Here is a 24,420-nt window from a genome sequence, read left to right as displayed (position 1 = left end):
CTGGTTTCTCTACAGAGAAAGGTAGAGACAGAGAGAGAGGTCTTCCATCCGATGGTTCACTCCCCAGATGGCCGCAATGGCTGGAGATGCGCCGATCCGAAGCCAGGAGCCAGGAGCTTCTTTCAGGCCTCCCATGTGGGTGCAGGGGCCTAAGGACTTGGGCCATCTTCTACTGCTTTCCCAGGCCATAGCAGAGAGCTGGATTGGAAGAGGAGCAGCTGGGACTAGAACCAGCGCCCATATGGGATGCCAGCGCTTCAGGCCAGGGCTTTAACCCGCTGCACCACAGCACCGGCCCCTGTAAGATTGTAGGAGACAATCTTAAACTTCCTAGGAGGGCCTGGATAAACAGCCCTGCTGCCTACAGCAACCACTCAGTAAAGGACTCTTCTCCCAGCTTCGCCCTCTCCTTGACCCACTCTCCCTGTTCCTTCCTCCTGCTCCTGAGAATCACACCCACCAGTTTACTCCCTAGCGGTTTTGTTTTGGGCTCCTTGTGTTGGTGGGACGGAATGGCTCGGCGGGAGGGATAACCCGTTCTGATGAGCACAAGCATCAGGTGCCCCACAGTGGGGCAAGGGAGATCCGTGCGGAGCTGTCGCTGGGGCTTCCGTGCCAGTGAACGGGCGGCTGTGACAGCTGAAAGTACCCAGAGCCTAAGTGTGGCCACTGTGAGGGCCAGCCCTGGGGCTGGCAGCAGGACGTCAGCTGAGGACACACACAAAGCTGCAGAGTCCCTAGGAAACCTCCTCGTGACCTCAAAGCATTTAGAAAAAAAAAAACAAAAATCTCTCTGCACCCAGTCTAGGCTGATCCCGGGCAGCTGGGAGTTTGTCCGCTTCCGGTCCCTGAGGCCCTGGCCATGGACAGCACGAGGTGACCTGAGTCATCTCCGCGTGCCCCGACTCTGGCTTCCAGGGGGGCACTGGCGGTGTGGGGTGGAAGCCCTCGGTGCACAGAGATGGAGCCCAGGATGGTCTCCGGGGTGCGTGAGGCAGGCACGCTGCAGTGCGAGCTCTGAGGATGGTGTCTCCGGCCCCCGCCTGGTGGCTCAGCGGCGCGCATACCTGGGGTTCGCAGCGGAGGCAGGCTGGTCCTCCCCTGCAAAGGGAGAAAGCGCATTTGCTTACCCTTTTGCCTTTGAGACCGAGAGAGCCCTCTACCCTCAAGGAGGACGGCAGCAGCCAGCCCCGGGCGCCCGGGGGAAGGAAGCCCCTCCCGGCCCAGCTCTCGCTCTGCAGGCAGTCTGAAGTGGGAGAGCCGCAGCGCGGGACCGAAGAGGTTAATGTGCATCTGCTTCCGAATGTTAATATGTCTAGGTGATGTCAGTGGAGCCGGGAAGGAGGGAGTGGGCCGAGCAGCTGGGCTCGGAGGCGGCTGAGGCTGCCGGGCTGAGGACGGAGACCCCCTTCTGGACCGCGGGGCTCGCGCTCCGGGACAAGGCTGCCGCAGCCTGCGTGGGTGGACGGGCGCGCAACTCCAGGGAGCAGGGCACCGGCACCGGCTGGATGGACCTGCACGCCTTGCTGCTCCCCACTGGCCCCAATGCCAGCAACACCTCCGAGGGTCCGGACAACCTCACCTTGGCCGGTGCGTGCAGGGGAAGGGGAGGCGCGCCTCTGCTGGACAGGGGCTGGGAAACTTTATTCCAGTTCTTGGGGACCCGATCTGCTCTGCCGGGAGTGGAGGAGGAGGAGGGGCAGGGGCAGAAGGGGCGGGGGCAGAGTCCCGGCAGGGGCGAGGGACAGCGGCAGCCCTGACACGGGCAGGGGAGACTCTCCTACGAGTTCCAAATACGCCTGTCGGAAGATATTCCAGGGTGGAGAGGGAGCCAGGGAGGCCAAGGGTTAGGCTGGAGACCGCAGGAGGCTTCCTCACTGCTGGCCCGGGGTCCCGGGGTCTCCCCCACCACCCCGGGGGACTGAGACACCCTCACTGCCCCTGGGAGGGGCAGCAGGAAGCAGAGGCTCCAGGGCCCAGAGGGGATTAACTTTTCTGGTGAATGACGCTTCCTGACGTGTCCAGAGCGGCCTGAGATGCCCGGGGATCCCAGCTTTGAAGGCGCAGGGAAGGCAGCAGGAGAGGAGAGGTTTGTGGGGAGGAATTTGCCGGCTGCAGGACCCGGGCTGGGGAGACTCCCACCGAGGGAACCCCTGGCAGGAAGCCCGGAGCCGGAGGCCGGAGGCCGGAGGCCTGGCTGCGGCACCCCGGGCCCCTGCAAGACAATCCCGGCTGAGGTGCCCCGAGTCAGTGCACAGCTTCTGTCTCTGAAGTGAACCGATGGGGCTGGCAGTAAGGGAGGAACACACACTGACAGGCACACGGATGCATGCACAGTCACACACACACATGCACAAAAATACACTCATGTGGCATACGTGTAGTCACACAGTCACGCACATGCGTGTGCACACGCATGTATGTTTTCCATCCTCCTGGCTCCTGAAGAGGATTCCTGGGGAAGCCCAGGTGCCTGGAGCCCTTGTCTGCAGGGGCCGTGGCGCCTGCCCCATGCCATCAGTGAAGATGCAGGAGGCAAAGGATGGGGTCCGTCGCCTAATGGGTGGCTCAGGACACTCTGACGGGACTCACTGGAGGACCCTGGAGGAGGCCGAGGGGACGGGCGGAGCGACAGTGTGCCTGTGTTGTGGGGAGGGGAACAGTCTGGAGGCTGGGCAGGGGCAGGGCACGGGTGACCCCGGCGCTTCTGTCCGCAGGGTCGCCCCGGCGCCCAGGGAGCGTCTCCTACGTCAACATCATCATGCCGTCCGTGTTCGGCACCATCTGCCTGCTGGGCATCGTGGGGAACTCCACGGTCATCTTCGCGGTGGTGAAGAAGTCCAAGCTGCACTGGTGCAGCAACGTCCCCGACATCTTCATCATCAACCTGTCCGTGGTGGACCTCCTCTTCCTCCTGGGCATGCCCTTCATGATCCACCAGCTCATGGGCAATGGCGTCTGGCACTTTGGGGAGACCATGTGCACCCTCATCACAGCCATGGACGCCAACAGTCAGTTCACCAGCACCTACATCCTGACCGCCATGGCCATCGACCGCTACCTTGCCACGGTCCACCCCATCTCCTCCACCAAGTTCCGCAAGCCCTCCGTGGCCACCCTGGTCATCGGCCTCCTGTGGGCCCTGTCCTTTGTCAGCATCACCCCTGTGTGGCTCTACGCCAGGCTCATCCCCTTCCCGGGGGGCGCCGTGGGCTGTGGCATCCGCCTGCCCAACCCAGACACAGACCTGTACTGGTTCACGCTGTACCAGTTCTTCTTGGCCTTCGCCCTGCCCTTTGTGGTCATCACGGCCGCGTACGTGAGGATCCTGCAGCGTATGACGTCCTCGGTGGCCCCCGCTTCCCAACGCAGCATTCGGCTGCGGACAAAGAGGGTGACGCGCACGGCCATCGCCATCTGCCTGGTCTTCTTCGTGTGCTGGGCGCCCTACTACGTGCTGCAGCTGACCCAGCTGTCCATCAGCCGCCCGACCCTCACCTTTGTCTACCTGTACAACGCCGCCATCAGCTTGGGCTATGCCAACAGCTGCCTCAACCCCTTTGTGTACATCGTGCTCTGTGAGACGTTCCGCAAGCGCTTGGTGTTGTCGGTGAAGCCAGCGGCCCAGGGACAGCTCCGCGCCGTCAGCAACACTCAGACGGCCGAGGAGGAGCGGACAGACAGCAAAGGCACCTGACACTTGCCCTGCTGCCTGGACATCTCCGAGTTGGGACAGCAACAGCCCACCACCCTGGGGGAGACGCTCACAAAACCCAAGACCGCCCTTGGGGGAGTGCAGGGAGGCTGGGGCGGTGGGGGTCATTGCAACTAATACATCCCACGCAAATTGCTGGGGAGGCTTGGAGCCAGGTTGGGGTGGGCGGCTTCAGACAACCTAAATCGTTCACAGGGAACAGAATGGGACTTTTGGGTGGAACAGAAGCTGAGCGAGAGTATCAGTTTTTTTGAGCCCTACATCTGTTAGCTCCCAAATGTCTTTTTCCCAAAAGAAGGGGTAGAAGGCTCCTGGCTGGGTTGGTTTAAAGTCAGGCAGCCAGGGCCATAATCCCCGGACCCCTAGGGAGAGAGAAAGGTGTCCGTGTCCCAATGTTCTCCCATCTCTCGTTGGTCTGCGGGGAGGCAGCCCTTCTCCCAAGCTGGTGGATGATGAAACATGAACCTTGGCATCTCCAGTTCAGCATCCTCTGTCGAGTTCCTTCATCTTGGGGGGAGGAGACGCATGTTTATTTTGGGGGTGGGGCTCTGAGTCCCCAGTTTGCTGGGAGATGCGCTCATTGAAAATGACAAGGTGACCGAGCTGGGGTGGGTGTGGGTGGGGGGAACCCTGAAACTAATAAAAATGGGGGAGGGGGCTTCTGCAGCTTTGGGGCCATCGTGTTCACGCGTCCGTCGCTGACCCCGAGCGAGTGCCTGTGTGCTCTGCATGTGGTCTTCCCAGTGCCGGGTTTGTTGGCATCATCTTTGTGCTGTAGCCTTCCTCTCTAAAACAAAAGCGAATAAAGGAACATCTCCACCCACATCTCTCTGGATGCTCCCGTGTCATTGCTTGAGCTTGGGGGCGGGGTGGCTGTGGGTAGCAGACAAGGGAAGGAGGAGTTACTTGGCTGTGGAGTTCAGGCTTCGGTTCAGGAAGCTGGAAGGAGGGAATCTGGTGTTTTAAACCCACGAGGAGGTTTCAGTGACACAAATGGAATTACTGAGAATTCATTAGATTGCTGTTCTGCTGCCGGGCTTGTTCCCCCGCCCCCCGCCTCAGCTTCCAGTCTTTGCACAGAAGCCCCTGGACTCCGCGGCCACCTGGGCTGGCCCCTCGAGCCCCAGGTCCCACCCCCGACCTTCCTCGTTGAGTCACTGACTGCACGGCTGGCTCCTGGGGCAGCCTGAGCTCTCCGGCGTGGGCATCAGCAGCAGATTAGAGCCGGGGCCGCTGGGAGGCAGCACGTCTCAGACTGTGCCCGCCGCGAGGGGGCCGGGGCCGGGAGCCCTGGGTGCACCGCTCGCTCCGCAGGCATCAGTGCAGCAAACTGGAAGCTGGGGCTTGGCTGAGCACAGCCGACCCCTGCTCTTGCTGGTTGCTTTTCCCTGCAGAGTCGCGGCAGGCAGAGCCCGTTGAGAAAACTGGGCTGTTTCCTGGTCTTGATCATCCGCGGAGGCAGGATTTCCCCGCCTGCCCTCCAGGTCAGCTTCCCTCTCACTGGCTGCAGGGTCTCCCCCTGCTATGCAACTTCAACCCCTAACTGGGACTGTGATCCAGATGGGGGGCTTCTCTGAGTGTCAACCCCCACCCCCCTGCTTGGTCTGTCTCACCTTCTCACCTTCTCACATCCCAGCCTTCCCCCAAGGAATCTGGCTCTCCCTGGAATGCAAGTGACCAGGTCGAGCTCCCATGGGCAGGGGCACAGGCCTGTGGAGGCCCCAGGAGCTCCCGGGGAAGGGAGCACCCCTCCCTCTCTGGCTCTCAACTGGGATGCAGGCAAAGTGAGGGGAGGGAAAGGGAGTGGGCGGTGATATAAATAGAAGTCGTTGGGGACCCTGGGGCAGAGAGGCTGAAGAGGGGAGGAGCTTGTACCAGCAGTGGGAGGCTTCTCTCCCCATGACAACCAGGGGTCCTGAACACACCTGAGAAGAACAAACAGGTGCAGAGGTGAGGGGTGTGTGGCAGGCGGCACTCCTAGGCCGGAAGGGGACACGCGTGGAGGGGTCTGGGGAATGAGTAGCACTTCCCTGTCCTCCTCTTTCAGGCCAAGGCTGTGGCCAGCACTGTGGGGAGCTGTGGGTGCCCAGAGAGGAAAGGTGTGAAGATCACACCCTTCCTGGGTCTGAACTGGTCTCCCCCAGGGGAGCCCCGTAGAATCAGCTCCCAAATCCAGGGGGTGCCTCCTCCTCTTTGGCTTCTGGATCCTCTCTCCTCTCCAGCTGCAAGGATCAGGATCGCGCTCCTTGAATCCCCCATGGAAAGGGAATTCCACAGCTGGGGTGATGACCTCACGGGTTAGGCAAACCAAACTCGAGAGGCCGTCACCCTGGACCAGCCAGGCTGGCCTGTCCCCAACTCCTGGTGACAGTTTTATCCTTAAAAGTTGTAATTTTTCGGGGCCAGCGCTGTGGCATAGCCGGTAAAGCCATTGCCTGCAATGCCAGTATCCCATACTAGTCCCGGCTGCTCCTCTTCCTATCCAGCTCTCTGCTGTGGCCTGGGAAAGCAGTAGAGATGGCCCAAGTGCTTGGGCCCCTGCACCCGTGTGGGAGACCCGGAAGGAGCTCCTGGCTCCTGGCTTTGGATCAGTGCAGCTCTAGCCAGCTGCTGTGGCCAACTGGAGAGTGAACCAGTGGATGGAAGACCTCTCTCTCTCTCTCTCTCTCTCTCTCTCTCTCTCTGCCTCTCCTTCTCTCTCTGTGTAACTCTGACTTTCAAATAAATAAATAAATCTTTTTGTTGTTGTTGTTGTTGTTTGACAGGCAGAGTGGACAGTGAGAGAGAGAGACAGAGAGAAAGGTCTTCCTTTGCTGTTGGTTCACCCTCCAATGGCCACCGCGGCCGGCGTTTCGTGCTGATCCGGAGCCAGGAGCCAGGTGCTTCTCCTGGTCTCCCATGCAGGTGCAGGGCCCAAGGACCTGGACCATCCTCCACTGTCTTCCCGGGCCACAGCAGAGAGCTGGCCTGGAAGAGGGGCAACCTAAATAAATAAATCTAAAAAAAAAAAAAGAAGAAGAAGAAGATGGCCCAAGTCCTTGGGCTCCTGCACCCACGTGGGAGACCTAGAAGGAGCTCCTGGCTCCTGGCTTCGGATTGGCTCAGCTCCAGCCATTGTGGTCATTTGGGGAGTGAACTAGCAGATGGAAGATCTCCCTCTCCCTCCCCCTCCCCCTCCCCTCCCCCTCCCCTCCCGTCCCCCTCCTCCTCTCCCTCTCCCACTCCCTCTCCCTCTCCCACCCTCTCTGCCTCTCTGTAACTCTGCCTTTCAAATAAATTTAAAAAATGTTTTTAAGTTATAAGTTTTCCAAGAAGGGAACAGGTCCTTTTGTCCTTTAGTTGAATGACAAAGCAAAGTGGGGCAGAAGAAAAAGCAAAAATAAGCGAAGGGGATACATGAAGGTATAGGCCACAAGATGGGGAAAGGGAGTTACCCAAGCACAGAGCACTAGCAGCAAAGCAAACGCCGGGCACCTGTAGAGGATGTTGTCCAAGGAGCCCCGGAGACAAGCCCCTTGTCCACAGCCGTGCAGTAAAGGACTTCTCACTCCGCAGCGCTGGCCTAGTGGAGGCACAGCGCGTGAGTCTCAATCGGCAGCCTGCAGGCCCTGTACTTACCATCCCAGAGGGCCTGGTATCTCAGGGCCAGATGCCAGCCTTGCAGGGAAAGCTCCCAGACCCATGCTATCTCATTTGAACATTGGCATAGAGATGCCACTGTGGCTTATCTGTCAGCTGGTGTGAGGCGGCTGCCAGCCAGCCATGGGGCTCAATTCCAGCTTGTGCTACAAGAAAAAGCTCAGGGCCGGCTGTGGTGCAGCAGGTTAAGTTGCCGTCTTCAAGACCGGCATCCCATATTAGCGCTGGTTCAAGTCCCGGCTGCTCCACTTCCCATCCAGCTCCTTGCTAATGTGCCTGGGAAAGCAGTAGAGGATGGCTCAAGTGCTTGGGTCCCTGCCACCCACGTGGGAGACCTGGATGGAGTTCCAGGTTCCTGGCTTTGGTCTGACCTAGCCCTGACCGTTGCAGACATTTGGGGAATGAACCAGAGGATGGAAGGCCTCTCTCTCTCTCTCTCTGTATCTCCCTCTCTCTGTAACTCTGCCTTTCAAATAAATAAATAGATAGGTAAACATTTTTAAAAAGAAAAAAGAGGGGCTGTCACTGTGGCTCAGCAGGTTGAAGCGCCAGCCTGCAGCGCTGGCATCCCATATGGGCGCTGGTTGGATTCCTGGCTGCTCCACTTCCAATCCAGTTCCCTGCTAATGCACCTGGGAAAGCAGTAGAAGATGCGTCAAGTGCTTGGGCCCCTGCTACACATGGGGGAGACCTGGATGGAGCTTCAGGCTTTTGACTTTGGCCTGGCCCAGCCCTGACTGTTGTGACCATTTGGGCAGTGAGTCAGCAGATGGAAGATTTGTCTCTGAAAAAAAAAAAAAAAAAAAAGAGAGAGAGAGAGAAAAGAAAAGCCTTCTGTCTTTAGATCTAAAAAATGTAAACACAGAATTATCACATGATAATTATCACATGGGTTGGAAGTGGAGCAGTAGAGACTAAGGGGACTTAACCCACTGCACCCCAATGCTGGCACCCCTCCTTCCTTAATAAAAGCCATTGTAAAGGGTCTGAAATCGTTCCACTCTGGTTTTGATTTGCATTTCCCTAATGACCAGTGATGTTGAGTGTTCTGTCTTTAAAAAAAAAAAGAAATTATATATTTACTTGAAAAGCAGAGAGAAAGAATCAGACGGTGGGGGAGGGTCTTTCATCCACTGCTTTAGTCCCCATATGCATGCAGCAGCCAGGGCTGGGCCAGGCCAAAACCACGAGCCAGGAGCGCCACCTGAAGCTCCCACATGGCTGGCAGGGACCTAAAGACGAGCCATCAGCTGCTGTCTCCCAAGCTGTGCACTAGCAGGAAGCGGAGCCGGGACTGTGCCCTGGCGCTCTGATGCGGGATGTGGGTGTCCCTAGTGGCCTCTTAATGCTGCACCGACACCCACTCCAGGCCGCCTAACTTTGGACTTTGGCCTCCAAAACTGTGAGCTCGGTAAACTTCTTTTCTTTATAAAGTACCCGGCTGAGACCCGACCCCTGTCGCGCACAGGCAGGCCCCAGCCTCTCGCCGTCGCCCTCGGCCCACGGTGTCCCCACCGGTCCTTTACCGGAAGGAGCTCACTGACCGGAGGGAGCGGCCCCGCTGGCCCTGCAGGGTTCTGATGCCCGCACTCAAGGCGCCATAGCTCCCCCAAGGCATAACCCTTGCTGGCCGGTCCTGTCCAGAGGGGTTTGTGGGCATTCCAGGCCGGGGGCAGAAGGTGACTGCCGCTCACATGCAGCCCCCAGACCAACCCGAGCCACCCGGCCATCACACCTTCCCTAAGTGCACAGCATCACCGACCAAGCAAAGGAAGGCCACGAGCGCCGTGGACCAGCCGGGAACGTGGACACGAGCTGACCACACAGCCCCGACCTCAGTCTATAGGAATGAGAACCTTATCCTCTAACCCCTCGGGAGGCCCAGGAATTGAACAACAGCCACCACTGCTGTGCCATACACGCCTCCCCCCACCACCACCTCGCGTCTGTCGTTGGCTTTCTGTGCCTCGGGTGAGCAGACCCAGGTTTGGGGTCTGTAGCAGCTCCTCCAGCCAGTGTGGGAGGATGTTTGGCAACACAACCCCATGGGTTTTGTTCTAACAAAGATGGAAGATGGATTGAAACAACAGCCCCTTATGTCCATTTTACAGTAACTTAAACCAGTTGGCCAAGGTGACAGAGCTGTGGTAGCACCGAGATTGAAATCCAGGTAAACCTGATCCCAAGCCCTGGGCTGTGTCCTGTTCGGGCTGCCAGGGGCCGTCGTGACTGACTTAAGCCCGGGAGTTGGGTCAGCGGCCGTGTTCTCAGTTTCCATGGCTAAAGTCAGACCCCTTGACCAGGCCTGAGGTTTTTGCACAAGCGCCAATCAAGAGCGTGTCTGCATCTGCACATTGGCCTTGGCCTCACTGCCCACCCCCTCCTGACCTCCCCTTCCCACAATGCACCTGGGCCTCAAGAAGCCCCTTCTCCTGGGCGGGGGGCGGGTACTGCCTGTGTCTGCCATGGGATGAGTTGTGTTCTCCAAAAGTCTTGCTGAAGTCCTAACCCCAGTGCCTGGGAAGGAGATGCTATTTGGAGACCGTCTTTGCTGGGCCTGAGGTGCCAGCATCTCGTGCGGGCACTGGTGCTCCACTCCAGCTCCCTGCTTGTGGGCCTGGGAAAGCAGCAGAAGACGACCCAAGTGCTTGGGCCCCTGCATCCACGTGGGAGACCCAGATGGAGCTCCTGGCTTCAGCCCGAGCCAGGCTTGACAGTCATGGCTGATTTGAGGAGTGAATCAGTGGAGAGAAGACCTCTCCCTCTGCCTCTGTAACTCTGACTTCCAAATAAATAATAAATAGAAAAGAAGTAAGGTTTTTTTTTTTTTAAAAAAAGATTTTATTTATTTATTTGAGAGGCAGAGTTACAGTGAGAGGGAGAGAGAGAGAGGGAGAGGTCCTCCATCCACTGGATCACTCCCCAAATGGCCCCAATGGTCAGAGCTGAGCCAATCCGAAGCCAGGACCCAGGAGTCTCCTCTGGGTCTCCCACATAGGTACAGGGGTCCAAGCACTTGGGCCATCTTCCACTGCTCTCCCAGGCCGCAGCAGAGAGCTGGATCGGAAGTGGAGCAGCCAGGGCTTGAGCCTGTGCCCCTATGGGATACCGGCGCTGCAGGCGGAGGAGTATCCTACTGTGCCACAGGCGGGCCCCAGAAGTAGGGTCTGTAACCAAGTTCAGATGAGGTCATGAGAGTGGGCCCGTTATGCGACTGGCCTCCTTATGAAAAGTGGAATGGGCGGCAGAGAGGGACACACACAGCAGGAGGTGAAGCAGCCGGAAGGCGGAGGCCTGGGGGAGACGCCTACAAGCCGCAGAACGCCCAAGGCTCCCAGGAGCCAGGAGGAAGGCCAGGGCAGGGCCTTGCCCAGCCCCCCGCAGAGACAGCCGGGGAGCTCCTGGGGCTGAGGCCCGCTGTGTGCTGCTCTGACACAGAGCCCTGGGAAGCCGAGGCCCCTCCAAGGCCCACGTCACACGCGGCATCCAGGATCCAGGGGCACTCGGGATGAGTCAGCGCCTTTCCACCCCGCCCCCTCCCACGGTCTGAGCTGCCTGAGAGGACGGGGTCTTCCCAGCTCCCCATGAATGAACCATCCACAGGCCTGGGAGCCCGCAGCCCAGGGGAGCGCCAGTGACACCCAGGTGGCCCAAAGCCAGCAGGTCCTCCCGCGGGGCCTCAATGCTTCTCTCCTGGGGCGGGATGGGGGGGCAGTGTAGCTCAATCCCCAGACAGTGACTTTTCTGGTGTGTGAATTCTAGCTCCATTTTGTTTTTAAAGGTGGCAGTGTAGGCAAATCCGAGGAACACGGAGACCGAGGGAGGTGGCGGGGGAGCAGGGCACAGATTGGTAAAGGCTAACACACTGTGCCACAACACCAGCCCCCGGGCTGGGACCTTACACCTCCCTGGTTACCCTCACATCCCCGAATGAGCCAGCGTGGCCAAGGAGGTGGGACATGGGTTGGTTAAAGCCAGCCAGGGCCGGTCCCCAGAGTGGGAGCCTGGGTCCGGACTTCCGGAAGCAGGAAGAGGGGCGCTGGGTATGGTGTCGGGAGCGGGTAAGGGGGACAGGAAGACGACACGGACGTCTAATGCTGCCTAATTGTTTGATTCCGCTTCTAAGAGTGCTTCTTGTGGAACACAAGAGAGACAAGCTTACTGCACTCCAGCCAGCCAAATTCACGTACTTGTTAGTTCTGTACCACTCAGGCGTGCAATTAGCAGGAAAGTCACTGAACCAACAGGGCTCTATTTTTCTTGCCGGAACAGCCGTGAGGCCCTCAGGAACGCACACTCTCCTGTCCTCCTGCCCCAGACCCTTAGTGGTTCCAGGGCGAAGTGTGCAGTGCCAGACAATGTGTCTGCCTTCCAGGCAGAGAGAGAGGCGGGAGGAGCCCCGAGGGCACTGCTGTGGCCAGACTCTTTGTCCCCCTGGACCCAGGGTTTTGGGCCCCAAAGACTATATTAATGGTGATAGGAGGGCTGAAGGCAATCCTGTTGTGGTGTTTGGAGGTGGGGTCTTCTGGAGGGGTTGGGGTTGGATTGGGGTTAGGGTGGAACCCCCACAACTGAATCTTGGTGGCTTTGTCACAGGCGCTTCCTGCCCCCTGCCAGGTGACGCTCTGTGCTACTTTGGGACTCCACCAGCAAGAACGCCATCCCCCGGGGCCAGCGTTGTGGTGTGGCACAGCGGGTAAAGCCGCTGCCCAGGACACCAGCATCCCACACGGCCACCGGTTCATGTCTCAGCTGCTCCACTTCTGATCCAGCTCCTTGCTAATGCGCCTAGGAAAGCAGCGGAAGAGGGCCCAGATGCTTGGGTCCCTACACCCATGTGGCAGATCCAGGTGCAGCTTCTGGCTCCTGGCTTCGGCCTGGCCCAGCTCTGGCTGTTGGCGGCCATTTGGGGAGTGAGTCAGCAGATGGAAGATCTCTCTCTCTCTTTCTGTCTCTCCCTCACTCTCTGTAACTTTTCCTTTCATATAAATAAAATAAATCTTTTTTTTTTTTTGACAGGCAGAGTTAGACAATGAGAGAGAGACAGAGAGAAAGGTCTTCCTTCTGTTGGTTCACCCCCCAAATGGCCTCTACGGCTGGCGCACCACGCTGATCCAAAGCCAGGAGCCAGGTGCTTCTCCTGGTATCCCATGGGGTGCAGGGCCCAAGCACTTGGGCCATCCTCCACTGCACTCCCTGGCCACAGCAGAGAGCTGGCCTGGAAGAGGGGCAACCGGGACAGAACCTGGCGCCCCCACCGGGACTAGAACCCAGGGTACCGGCGCCGCAGGTGAAGGATTAACCTAGTGAGCCGCGGCGCTGGCCTAAAATAAATCTTAAAACAAAAGCAAAACCTCACAGCCAGGGCTTCTGGGAAGCAGAGTCGCCATTCTTCACCGTCCAGGAAGGGCCTCTCCTTCCCTCCAGGGCTGCCTTGTAAGCACGCAGCTCCACAAGCCACGGGCAGTGACTTCAGGATTGCTGGAGCTCAGCCTTCCTGGAGTGAGGCCCGCCCTGAAGAATCAGCTGAGAGAGAGAGGGAGAGAGAGAGAGAGAGGGAATCGGGCGACATGGTTTGGGGCTTGGTCAAGCTTTGCCTGAAGCTGGAGCTACTCCTGACCTGTTTTATTATGGGAGGCAATGACTTCCCTTTGTTTTGAAAGCTATTCTGACTGCATTTGCTATTATTTAAGACTGGGAAGCTGTAACTTGCAACAAAGACAGGGACATTTTTAAGATTAAGTTGGTGTATTGGTTCCATGGACTGAACTGTGCCCTCTCCCCAAATTCCTATATGGAAGTCCTAACTTTTGTTTTTTTTAAATGTATTTATTTATTTGAAAGGCAGAGTTACAGAGAGAGAGAGAGAGAGAGAGAGAGAGATCTTCCATCTGCTGATTCACTTCCCAAATGGCCGCAATGGCTAGAGCTGCGCTGATCCGAAGCCAGGAGCCAGGAGCTTCTGCTGGGTCTCCCATGTGGGTGCAGGGGCCCTAGGACTTGAGCCATCTTCTACTGCTTTCCCAGGCCATAGCAGAGAGCTGGATTGGAAATGGAGCAGCTGGGACTCGAACCAGCGCCCATATGGGATGCCGGCACCCCAGCCAGCGGCTTTACCTGCTATGCCACAGTGCCAGCCCTAGCCCTAACCTTGAACATGATGGTATTTAGAGATGGGGGCCTCTGGGAGGGGATCAGGTTGAGATGGGGGTCACAGGATGGGCCTTTAGGATGGTGTTGGTGCCCTTATAGGAAGAGGGGGCAGAGAGCTCGCTTCCTCTCTCTTTGCACCCATGCACACCAGGGAACGGCCCCGGGAGGACACAGCAAGAGGGCAGTTGTCCGCAAGGCAGGGAGAGAGGCCTCGCCAGGAGCTGAGCTGGCTGGCGCCGTGCACCTGGACTCGCCAGCCTCAGCACTGGGGGACACCGTGCCCGCACTCGGCTGCTACTTTTTTACAGCAGCCGGAGCTAACTAAGATGACTGGTAAGGGCTCCTTTTGGGTCACAAATGGCAGAAATCCAACTGCAAATGATTTAAGTGAAAAAAAGTGAATGGGGTCAGCATGTGGCACAGCGGTAAAGATGCCACACTTGGAATGTCTGGGTTCACAGCCCAGCTGCTCGGCTTCTAAGCCAGCTTCTTGCCAGTGCACACCCTGGGAGGCAGCAGGTATGGCTCAATGTGCGGGGTTCCTGCCATCCACGTGGCTCCTGGCTCCTGGCTCTGGCCTGGCCTAGCCCTCAGTGTTGTTAAGTATTTGGGGAGTGAAGCAGTGGATGGAAGCGCTCTCTGTCTCTGTGTTTTCACATAAAAAAGGGAGGAAGGAGGTGGTGGCTCATTAAATAGAAACGTTCTGGGCCGGCTTTAAGTAGTACCTGGCTCCCGAGGGCTGTGCTCTGCCCCCCAGGACAGACTTTCCCTCTGGCTCGCACGCTTGCTCTCCATGGCTTGCATCCGTTTGCCTCTGCCGGCCTCCTTCACACAGGGATGTCCCCCACGTGGGGGCTGAGGGTTCACAGAGCAGCGGGTCAACTCCCATCGTCCTGGCAGGACTTCCTGTCTGCCACCTGCCAGCTCCTGGCCGCTGTCCCCCACCCCCAACGGGTCTTTCCAACCCTGCAAAAGCCTCTGATGGATCTGGTGTGAGTTACACACCTTCCCCTCCCACCCAGCCGAGATCGGGAACCAGGGAACAGAGGTCCTCGGACTGGCTAGAATACGTGGCACGTCCATCCTAGTAGGGCCATTTTAGCCTGCGGCCCCACTGTGTGTCGGGGGTCAGGAGCGTGCAGGTCCTAAAGGGGAAAGAGAACTATGTCACCTCAGCAGAGGACAATGGACGGATGCGACGGCAGCTCTCCCGCCCCTGGAGTCTCCGTGATTAGAGATGGGGAGGAGGAAAGGCGAGGGGAACGGAGCAGGCAGGCAGCACCAATTCCGAAGACAGCAGGGGGGCCAGCTGATGGCCGCTGAGGATCTCGCACAGGAGAAATCTTACCCCTTGTTGGCATCCGATAAACACTCTGCCCCCATCCCAGAGGCACACTTTTTTACGCACAAGAAATTCGGCAAACAGGGGCTGGCACTGTGGCACAGCTCGTTAAGCTGCTGCCTGTGCCAGCATCCCACATCACAGCGCCAGTTCAAGCCCAGGCTGTTCTGCTTCCAACCCACTTCCTTGCTAATGAGCCTGGGAAAGCAGCAGTAGGTGGCCAGGGGCTTGGACCCCTGCACCCACGCAGGAGACCAGGATGGTGCTCTGGGCTCTCAGCTTTGGCCTGGCCCGGCCCTTGCTGTTGTAGCCATCTGGGGAATGAACCAGCAGAAGGAAGATCTCTCTGTGTCTCTCTCTCTTCCTCTCTCTCTGTCTCTCTTGTGTGTGTGTCTCGCTTTCTGTCACTCTGGCTTTCAAATAAATAAATAAATAAGTAACTTTTTTTTAAAATGCGGCAAACTGGTTTGGAGGCTTGTAGCTCCTCCCCAGCTGCTAGGGGCAGGACTGTCCAGGTCACGGAGCTGCCTTGCTTGGGGCTCGGAGACCAACAGTGGAGTCTAACAGAGCAGCCCCTGGTGGAGCCTCCAACCGCAGAGGGAGGAAACCTTCACCAGGTGACCCTCAGAGAAGTGCAGTTACAACCAAAAGAGAGATGTGTGTGTGTGTGTGAGAGAGAGAGGGATCCGCCTGCCCAGCCCAGCAGAGATAGGGCTGCTGGGACCCCCAGGAGCTGCCGCTCCTCGGCCTGGAGTCCCGCCCCCGGCAGCATCCGGAGAGGAGCCCCATGCCCTCTGAACCCATTTGCCCTGCTGGCTGTGCACGTGCCAATGTGCGCCCGAGAGAAGCACGCCTGTGCTTGGAGGAGGCTCAAGAGAAGGCTGGTGGGCACCCGGACATGCACGAACCCAGAGGACACCAAGGGGCCTCTCGGCTGGATGCAGCCTGTCTTCTCCCCGCCCCCGAGGTCTGTCTCCCCGCACAGGACAAGGAAGCCATCCGGTTGCAGTTGCACAGTTACAACGGCAGCCAGGGGCAAACCAGCCCCTTGTGAGAGGAGTTCATCGAGGCTGCTCCTTCTCCATCCTGGTCTCTCCTGGAACTCACTAGAAAAAAAGGCCTACAAGCCAGATGCCAGCAGCTTTATCAGCACTGGACAAGCTCTGACACATCAGACAAAAACACACCAGACATATAATGTGCGAAGTGAAGAGACAGAGAAAGGGAGACGGAGGTCATCCATCCACTGGTTCGCTCCCCCAAAGGCCTGCACCAGCCGGGATGGGCCAGGCTGAAGCCATGAGCCTGGAGCTCAGTCTACATGGGTGGGTGGCAGGAACCCAAGTACTTGAGCCGTCGCCCCTGCCTCCCAGGGTGCACATCAGTGGGAAGCTGCAATCAGAAGCAGAATGGGGACTCGAACCTAGGCACCTGGTAAGGGATGTGGGTGTCACAAGAGAAGCGTATTAACTGCTGCACCGAACGCCAATCGGGGAGTGAACCAGAGAATGGAAGACCTCTCTCTGCCTCTCCTTCTCTCCGTGTGTAACTCTGACTTTCAAATAAATAAATCTTAGAGGAGGAGGGGGAAGAGTAGCCAGGACTCAAACCAGACCCTCGGATGTCAGCTCCCCAGGAGCTGTCTTAACCAGTGCACCACATACCAAACGCCTGTCCCCAGACATGGAATTTTGTTTTCTGACAGGCAGAGTTAGACAGTGAGAGAGAAAGAGACAGAGAGAAAGGTCTTCCTTCCGTTGGTTCACCCCCTAAATGGCCACTACGGCCGGCGCGCTGCGCTGATCTGAAGCCAGGAGCCAGGTGCTTCTCCTGGTCTCCCATGGGGTGCAGGGCCCAAGCACTTGGGCCATCCTCCACTGCCCTCCCGGGCCACAGCAGAGAGCTGGCCTGGAAGAGGGGCAACCGGGACAGGATCCGGCGCCCTGACTGGTACTAGAACCTGGTGTGCCAGCGCCGCAGGTGGAGGATTAGCCAAGTGAGCCGCGGCACTGGCCAGAAATGGAATTTAAACATAAGTTTATTTTGGTGCAAAAATTTTTTTTGAAATCCAGGCATAAATTTTTTTTTTTTTTTTTTGGACAGGCAGAGTTAGACTGTGAGAGAGAGACAGACAGAGAGAAAGGTCTTCCTTTTCTGTTAGTTTACACTCCCCAAGTGAAGTGGCCGCTATGGCCGGTGCGTTGCAGCTGGCGCACTGCGACAATCCGAAGCCAGGAGCCAGGTGCTTCCTCCTGGTCTCCCATGCGGGTGCAGGGCCTAAGAACCTGGGCCATCCTCCACTGCCTTCCCGGGCCACAGCAGAGAGCTGGACTGGAAGAGGAGCAGTCAGGACAGAATCCAGCGCCCCAACCGGGACTAGAACCTGGGGTGCCGGCGCCGCAGGTGGAGGATTAGCCTGGTGAACCGCGGTGCCGGCCATATATTTTTTTTTTTTAACAATAGACATTTTTGGTGAACATTTTGAAAATTTTTCTTTTAGATGGATTTCAAAAATTTTCTGCGTTGAAATAAGCTTATCTTTCCATTCCTTTGGAAGCGCCCTCCTAACTGTAGATTTGTACCCTTAAACTTGATTGGCCAGAGAGCTCAGTGACGGGGGAAGTCTCCCACGTCACCGGTGGAAACCGGGTGAGAGAAGTCCAGTGTGGGCACTTCTCCTGGGCTCGCCTGATCCTCCCACGGCCGACCGTGGTCTGCAAACAGAGCAATAGCTCTAGTCCCAGACGGCTGTGTGAGGCCGGGCCAGGGAAGGTGCAGAGTCCACGGCTTGGGCGGAGTGCAGCCGGAGTGCTTGCCCTCTGCTCCGTGGCCCGCAGCCGGGCTGAGGGAGGCAGGCGGAGTTCCCAGGAGCGGGTTGAGTCCGGCAGCCCTGGTTGCTTAGAGAGAAACCCAGGGATTGACGGCGGCAGATCGTGTCTGGGAACAAGGAGGCTGTGTGCTGCCTGGTGGCGCTGGGGGTGGCGAGGCCCGACCTCAAGACCCAGGCAGACTTGGACTCCTGCCCCTGCACTGAGCTCGCTTGTGGAGCTGGAGCCGCGGATTTCATTCTTATCAAAGTAGGATCCCAGTTCCCTCCTGGGGTGGGTGTTGGGCACAGAGGTTCAAATGTGTCGCTTGGGAGTGGCTGGTTTGGGTCCTGGCTCCTCCGCTTCTGATGCAGCTTCCTGCTAACAGGCCTGGGAGGCAGCAGGTGGTGGCCTAAACACCCTGGGTCCCTGCACCCACGTGGGAGACCCGGATTGAGTTCTGGGCTCCTGGCTTCGGCCTGGCCCAGCTCTGGCTACTATTACAGGCCTTTGGAGAGTGAACCAGTGTGTGGAGGTGCGCTCTCTCTCTCTCTCTCTCTCTTTTCCTTTCAAATAAAATGAAAACGAAAACCAACAACAGTAATTTGTTGGAAGGATTAGAAGAGAGTGTAAATGGCGTGCCTAACACAGAGCCCGATGCAGGGAACAGGTGACAAACGTGTAATTTAATTCTGTCTTTCCGTCTGTTGTCCCTCCTCCAGCTCGCTTCCAATCAGCGTGTCCAGGGTTGAGTGGCCCGCAGGCAGCAGAACAAGGACAAATGTGGCTGGAGAGGCCTTTCCGGGCAGGCTGGCGGGGCCCGCTGACCTGTTGGTGTCCTCAACAGAAGGCTACAAGGTTTTCCCAGGAGCCACAGAACCGTCTCCTGAGGACTTGGCCCACGGGTACCTCTGGGTACCGCGGGGTCAGGGTGGTCTGAGAGCAGCAGCTTTTCAAGCCAGACGTGCAGGTGCGCTCTGTCTACAGCGAGGGGACGGGGCCCAGCTAGCTGCGCACCTGCCAAGGGCATCCAAGAACCACATTCTCTGAGTGACCTGAAGAAAAGCAGCCGACCTCTGCCTTTCTTCCCCAAGCAACACGGAGGGAAAGAGCTCCCGCCAGGTGCAGGAGAGAGAAGGAGCCGGGCTCTCGGCAGCAGGGGAGTCGGGTTGCCACGGCAACCAGCTTCTTCCCAAGTCCACTCATCTCAGGGCTGTGGAACCAGCCTTCCTTCCCGCACACGCCCAGCTGCTCGGACTCATCCCGTCCCCATCCCGTCCCCTTGCCGGCCGGGTCCCTGGGCTGGCACAACACTAACTTGTTGGTCTCCACTGGGAAGAACCCATGGACGTGCAGGGTAAAGAGCGCCCAGCCTCTACTGGCTCAGCTTCCTTGGGCAGCAGTTTGCAAATCTGGGCATTTACCCTTGGTGTGGCAACATGATTTGTAATGACAAAGAACTGACAGGAGACAGGTGGAGCGACAGCGAGAACCTCTGTGCGCAGGGGGAAACCAGCTAGAGCCCACGTGCCTTAGACGAGGCAGGGGTTCAAGTCCCAGGACGCAGACTGGCGATTGCCAGGTGCTGGGGGCGAGGGCAATGGAGTTTCAGCTTTGCAAGACAGAGAAGTTCTGCAGAGTGTGCATCAGCTGTGACCACAGCACAGCGGGGCTCTGGCTTAAAGATGGTGAGGATGGCCGGCGCCATGGCTCACTAGGCTAATCCTCCGCCTGTGGCGCCGGCACACCGGGTTCTAGTCCCGGTTGGGGTGCCGGTTCTGTCCTGGTTGCTCCTCTTCCAGTCCAGCTTTCTGCTGTGGCCCGGGAAGGCAGTGGAGGAAGGCCCAAGTGCTTGGGCCCTGCACCCGCATGGGAGACCAGGAGGAAGCACCTGGCTCCTGGCTTCAGATCAGCGAGGTGCGCCAGCCGCGGCGGCCATTGGAGGGTGAACCAACGGAAGGAAGACCTTTCTCTCTGTCTCTTTCTCTCTCACTGTCTAACTCTGCCTGTCAAAAAAAAAAAAAAAAGATGGTGAGGATGGTAAACTTTATGTTCCGTGGTCTGCTTCCAAAAGTTTATGGGAAGATGGAGTGAAAAGGTAGTAAAGTGTAGGGGTGGACATTGTGGCCCAGCAAGTGAAGCCACCATTTGGGATACTGGTGCCCACATCCCATACTGGAGCACCTGGGATCGAGTCCTGCCTCTGCTTCCCATCCTGCTCCCTGCTAATGGGCCTGGGAGGCAGCAGAGGATGGCCCAAGTGTGTGCGTCCCTGCCACCCACATGGGAGACCTGGACAGAGTTCCTGGCTCCTGGCTTCAGCTATTGTGGGTATTGGGGGAATGAACTACCAAGTGGAAGATTCTCGCTCTCTCTGTCACTCTGCCTCTCAAATAATAAGTAAATCTTAAAAACTTCCTTTTTAAAAAATATATTAGTTTTATTTACTTAAAAGCAGAGTTAGAGACAGACCTTCCACCCACTGGTTCACCCGCCAAATGGCTACAATGGATAGGACTCGGCCATGCCAAAGCTGGTAACCAGGAGCTCCACCTGGGTCTCCCATGTGGGTGGCAGGGGTCCAAGCATCTGGGCCATCTTCTACTGCTTTCCCAGGTGCATTAGCAGGGAGCCGAATCAGTAGTAGAGCAGTGGGGACTCGAACCGGTGACCATATGGGATGCTCATATCGCAGGCTGTGCCTTAATCTGCTGCACCACAATGCCAGTCCCTTACAAAAATCCTTACAGCGTGATTTATTTATGTTTTTTTAAGGGCTATACAATATGGGAAGCTGTTGTCAGTGGTTACCTTCGCAATTGGAGGGAACCGAGAGAGAAAAAAGATAATACTTTTCGTCTTATTCCCTTCTGGAGAGCTTTTCGGAAAACATAATTAGCATCTATTATTATGATTTCAACAAAAACAGGGAGGTGAACTGCATGTGTCTGATCTACAGGAGGCGGGCACTAAGTCACAGATGTGCCGTAGCCTTAGCCCGCGGTGCACAAGGTACACCAGGCAACGGAGCCGGGAGGGGCCTGCCTCCCGGAGACAGAGAGCCCTGGAGGGCAGGGGACACTGGCGGCCGGCACTGCGCTTTCCCCAGGCAGCTCGGGTCCCCACACACCTCCCGGGGGGTGGCGTGGAGCTGAGACCCGCAGGATACAGAGCAATCAGCCAGGGCAAGAGGAAAGGGCCGGGGTCCAGGAGCTGTGAGGAGGGCGGCTGGTAGTGGACAAGAGAGAAGCGGAAGCTTCCCCAGGATCTGTGTGTGGCCGGAGCGGCAGGAGGGAGGTGGGGGACGAGGCCGGGCAGGGGGGCTGCCTTCCTTCCCAGGACAATGCTCTGAGGCCGGATGATGATGTCTTCATTAGCTCCCGCTGACGGACATCAAGGAGGATTTGGGTTTCAGATGAGGTTGGAAAATTGCAGGTAATTACTGGAAGAGATTAGAGGAGAGTGCTTTTAAAACGGGCTTCAAACACACAAAACAGGGGACGCTGGTACCTTAGCTGGGGGTGGGGAGGGTGGGGGAGCCAAGGCCACGCTTTTCAAACTCAAGTTGTCGTCAGGAAGAGGGAGCCTCCTGGGTGACACAGCCGCTGCGGGCCAGCAGCTCGGCATTTGCAACAAGCGCCCAGGTGATGCCACAGCCGCTGGTCCGCAAAGCACTCTGGGAACGCGGGGCTGAGGCAGGGCCTTCGTTTGCGAGGTTCCTGTAGTGTTCACACTCCTTTTCTTAGTTACCGTCTTTTTTTTTTTTTTTTTTGGACAGGCAGAATGGACAGTGAGAGAGAGACAGAGAGAAAGGTCTTCCTTCCGTTGGTTCACCCCCCAAAATGGCCGCTACGGCCGGCGCTGCACCGATCCGAAGCCAGGAGCCAGGTGCTTCTCCTGGTCTCCCATGCAGGTGCAGGGCCCAAGCACTTGGGCCATCCTCCACTGCACTCCCTGGCCATAGCAGAGAGCTGGCCTGGAAGAGTGGCAACCGGGACAGAATCCGGCGCCCCGACCAGGACTAGAACCCGGTGTGCCGGCACCGCAGGAAGAGGATTAGCCTAGTGAGCCGCGGCGCCGGCCAGTTACCGTCTTTTCTGTATGTGATGGAAACACGAGGACGCGCTGCCTTAGCTGGTCTCAGGTGCGTGCCGCACAGCTCGGCTCCAGATCTCACTCAACCTACAGAACCCAAACTTCCACCCTTTCACCAACTCCTGCATGCCCCCTCCCCCAGCCCCGGCAACCACCTGCTGCTGCCAGCTCAGCATTTTTAGATTCCTAGGCCAGCTTATGTCACTCAGGAGAACGTTTCCGGGCTTATCTATGTTGTCACAAGTGACTCCATTTCCTTCTTTTTGAAGACAGTGATGTTCCACTAGTTCTCTATCTCCCACCTTTCCTTTACCCATTCGCCTGCGGCCAGTTAGGCCGATTTCCTATGCTGGCTCTTGTGAGCATGAGCCTGCCGACATCCCCTTGGGATAATGATTTCATTTCTTTCGGATTTATGTACCTGGAAGTGGGATTGCTGAACTACAAGATAGTTCCATTTTTTAAAGCATTTTTGTTTTATTTTCATCTACTTGAAAGAGCAGAGAGAGAGGGGGCGAGAGAGATTGATACATCTTCCAGTCACTGGCTCCATCCCCAAATGCCTGCAACAGCGAGGGCCAGGCCAGAACTTCATTCAGATCTCCCGCGTGGGTGGCACAGGCCCAAGCACTTGATGCCGAGCAGCTAGGACTCCCACTGGCTACCCCAAAATGTGGCCAGTTTGGTGTCCCAAGCAGCTGCTTAGCCCGGTGCATCGGGACACTCCACACTGCTTTTTTTTTTTTTTTTTTTTTTTTTTTTTTTGACAGGCAGAGTGGATAGTGAGAGAGAGACAGAGAGGAAGGTCTTCCTTTTTGCCGTTGGTTCACCCTCCAATGGCCACTGCGGCCGGCGCATCTCGCTGATCCGAAGCCAGGAGCCAGGTGCTTCTCCTGGTCTCCCATGGGGTGCAGGGCCCAAGGACTTGGGCCATCCTCCACTGCCTTCCCGGGCCACAGCAGAGAGCTGGCCTGGAAGAGGGGCAACCGGGACAGAATCCGGCGCCCCAGCTGGGACTAGAACCCAGTGTGCTGGCGCCGCAAGGCAGAGGATTAGCCTGTTAAGCCATGGCGCCGGCCTCCACACTGCTTTCTAACCCGTTGGTCCAAATTACACTCCTAATAGCAGTGTTCAAGGGTTGCTTGTCTCCACATCCACGTTTGTTATCTTCTGTTTTTCGGATGACAGCCATCCTAGCACGTATGATTGACTGCTCGTTATGGTTTTGATTGACACTTTTCCTGATCACTAGCCAGCTGAGCAGTTTCTATTTGCTTGTTAGCCATTTGTATGTCTTGTTTTCAGAAAGAGCTAGCAGGCCCTTGGCCCGTTTTTAATATCTTAACATTTTATTTATTTATTTGATAGGCGTGGAGACAGAAACAGAAAACTCCCATCTGCTGGTTCAGTCCTGAAATGCTGGCAACAGCCAGGGGCGGGCCAGGCTGAAGCCAGGGGCTGGGGCTTCCATCCGGGTCTCCCATGTGGGTGTCGGGAACCTGCGGCCTTCCAGGGTCTGCGTGAGCAGATCTTAACCTCTAGGCCAAATGCCTCCCTCTTGCTCCTCAGCTGGCTTATTTCCTTGCTATCGAGCTGTTTGAGTCTTTAACGTATTTTGGATACTAACCTCTCATCAGACATGTGGTTTCCAGGGATTTTCTCCCATCCCATGGCTGTCTCCACTCCGCTGATGGCTTCCTTTGCTATTCAGAGGATTTTTAGCGTGATGCAATCTTATTTGTCTATTTTTCCTTGTGCGTGTGGGGTCGGATCCAGAAAAATTCTTTGCCCAGACAAATGGCAAGAAGACTGTTTATTTGACATCTAGGTCTTTATTTTGAATGGAATTTTGTGCATGGTCCGATTTCTCTTCTCTGAACATGGTTATCCACTTTCCCAGCGCCACCTATTGAAGAGGCTGTCCTTCCATTGTGTTCCTGACACCTTTGTTGAATATCAGTGAACTCCAAGACACCTCAAGTTGAGACAGAAAGTAGAAAACAGCAGAGTAGGAAGCGATGTCTCCAGCCCGGGCCCCCCGGAGGAGGAGCTGGTCACCCAGCGAGAGGGTCAGCACTTCTTGGGGGAGCATCAGGCGTGGCTCCGGTGCTAGAAGCAGCAGCATCTTCTTGGTTCGCAGCAGGCATCTATCCTGCATCCAGAACCACGTGACGGCTGCAATCAGGTAGGCCTTCCGGGGAGACAGCACATACACAGAGCACGGGAGCCCAGGCCCTGGGGGCCCCAGGCCCGGGCGTGAGAATCAGGCTTGGTGCAGCTGCCCTCCCAGGTCCAGCCAGGAGGGGGCTTGGGCACCAGCGACCCAGATTCACCTGTGAGCACCAGGCACCGTGGGTGTCCTGCACCCCTCTGCTTCAGGGCACAGATTTGGACCTGATTCCTTGGGTTCGAATCCCAGCTCTGCTACTCACCAGCCAAGTGAACTTGAGCGAATGACCTACATTCTCTGAGTGTCAGTGTTCTCTGATAAATGGGGGTAGTACGCTCGGAGGGTGTTGTAAGGGCTCAGTGGGTTACGGTATGTCCAGCACCTAGACTGTTGACTGGCATGTAGGAGCAGGAGCCATTAAAGCACCCGCTACTGCTATTAGGCTGCTTTTTCTTTTCTTTTCTTTTCCCTTTCTTTTTTTTTTTTTTTTTTTAAGATT

General features: G+C 57.1%; 2 protein-coding genes across 2 annotated transcripts in view; one reads left to right on the top strand and one right to left on the bottom strand.

Annotated features, from left to right (window-relative positions):
- The first annotated feature begins 1,493 nt into the window (after window positions 1-1,493).
- Window positions 1,494-3,697, top strand: MCHR1 (melanin concentrating hormone receptor 1). The gene is made up of 2 exons (XM_062201945.1): window positions 1,494-1,590; window positions 2,718-3,697. The coding sequence occupies exons 1-2, from the start codon at window positions 1,509-1,511 to the stop codon at window positions 3,695-3,697; spliced, it is 1,062 nt and encodes a 353-aa protein (XP_062057929.1). The 5' UTR covers window positions 1,494-1,508.
- A 16,678-nt stretch (window positions 3,698-20,375) lies between these two features.
- The window catches only part of SLC25A17 (solute carrier family 25 member 17), a 90,356-nt gene continuing 86,311 nt past the window's right edge, over window positions 20,376-24,420 (bottom strand). The window contains exon 9 of the mRNA XM_062202798.1: window positions 20,376-21,098. Coding sequence (XP_062058782.1) covers window positions 21,068-21,098 — 31 coding nt within the window. The 3' untranslated portion in view covers window positions 20,376-21,067. The remainder of the gene's footprint in view (window positions 21,099-24,420) is intronic.

The sequence above is a fragment of the Lepus europaeus genome, chromosome 10, assembly GCF_033115175.1.
Source record: "Lepus europaeus isolate LE1 chromosome 10, mLepTim1.pri, whole genome shotgun sequence".
Classification (NCBI taxonomy): domain Eukaryota; kingdom Metazoa; phylum Chordata; class Mammalia; order Lagomorpha; family Leporidae; genus Lepus; species Lepus europaeus.
The sequence above is the reverse complement of the archived record's forward strand: the minus strand, read 5'-3'. Positions and strand labels throughout refer to the sequence as shown.

Coding starts and splice junctions, on each gene's coding strand:
- MCHR1 (XM_062201945.1), top strand. CDS start 1,509: ATGGACCTGCACGCCTTGCTGCTCCCCACTGGCCCCAATGCCAGCAAC. Junction 1,591..2,717: donor GGACAACCTCACCTTGGCCG/GTGCGTGCAGGG, acceptor TTCTGTCCGCAG/GGTCGCCCCGGCGCCCAGGG.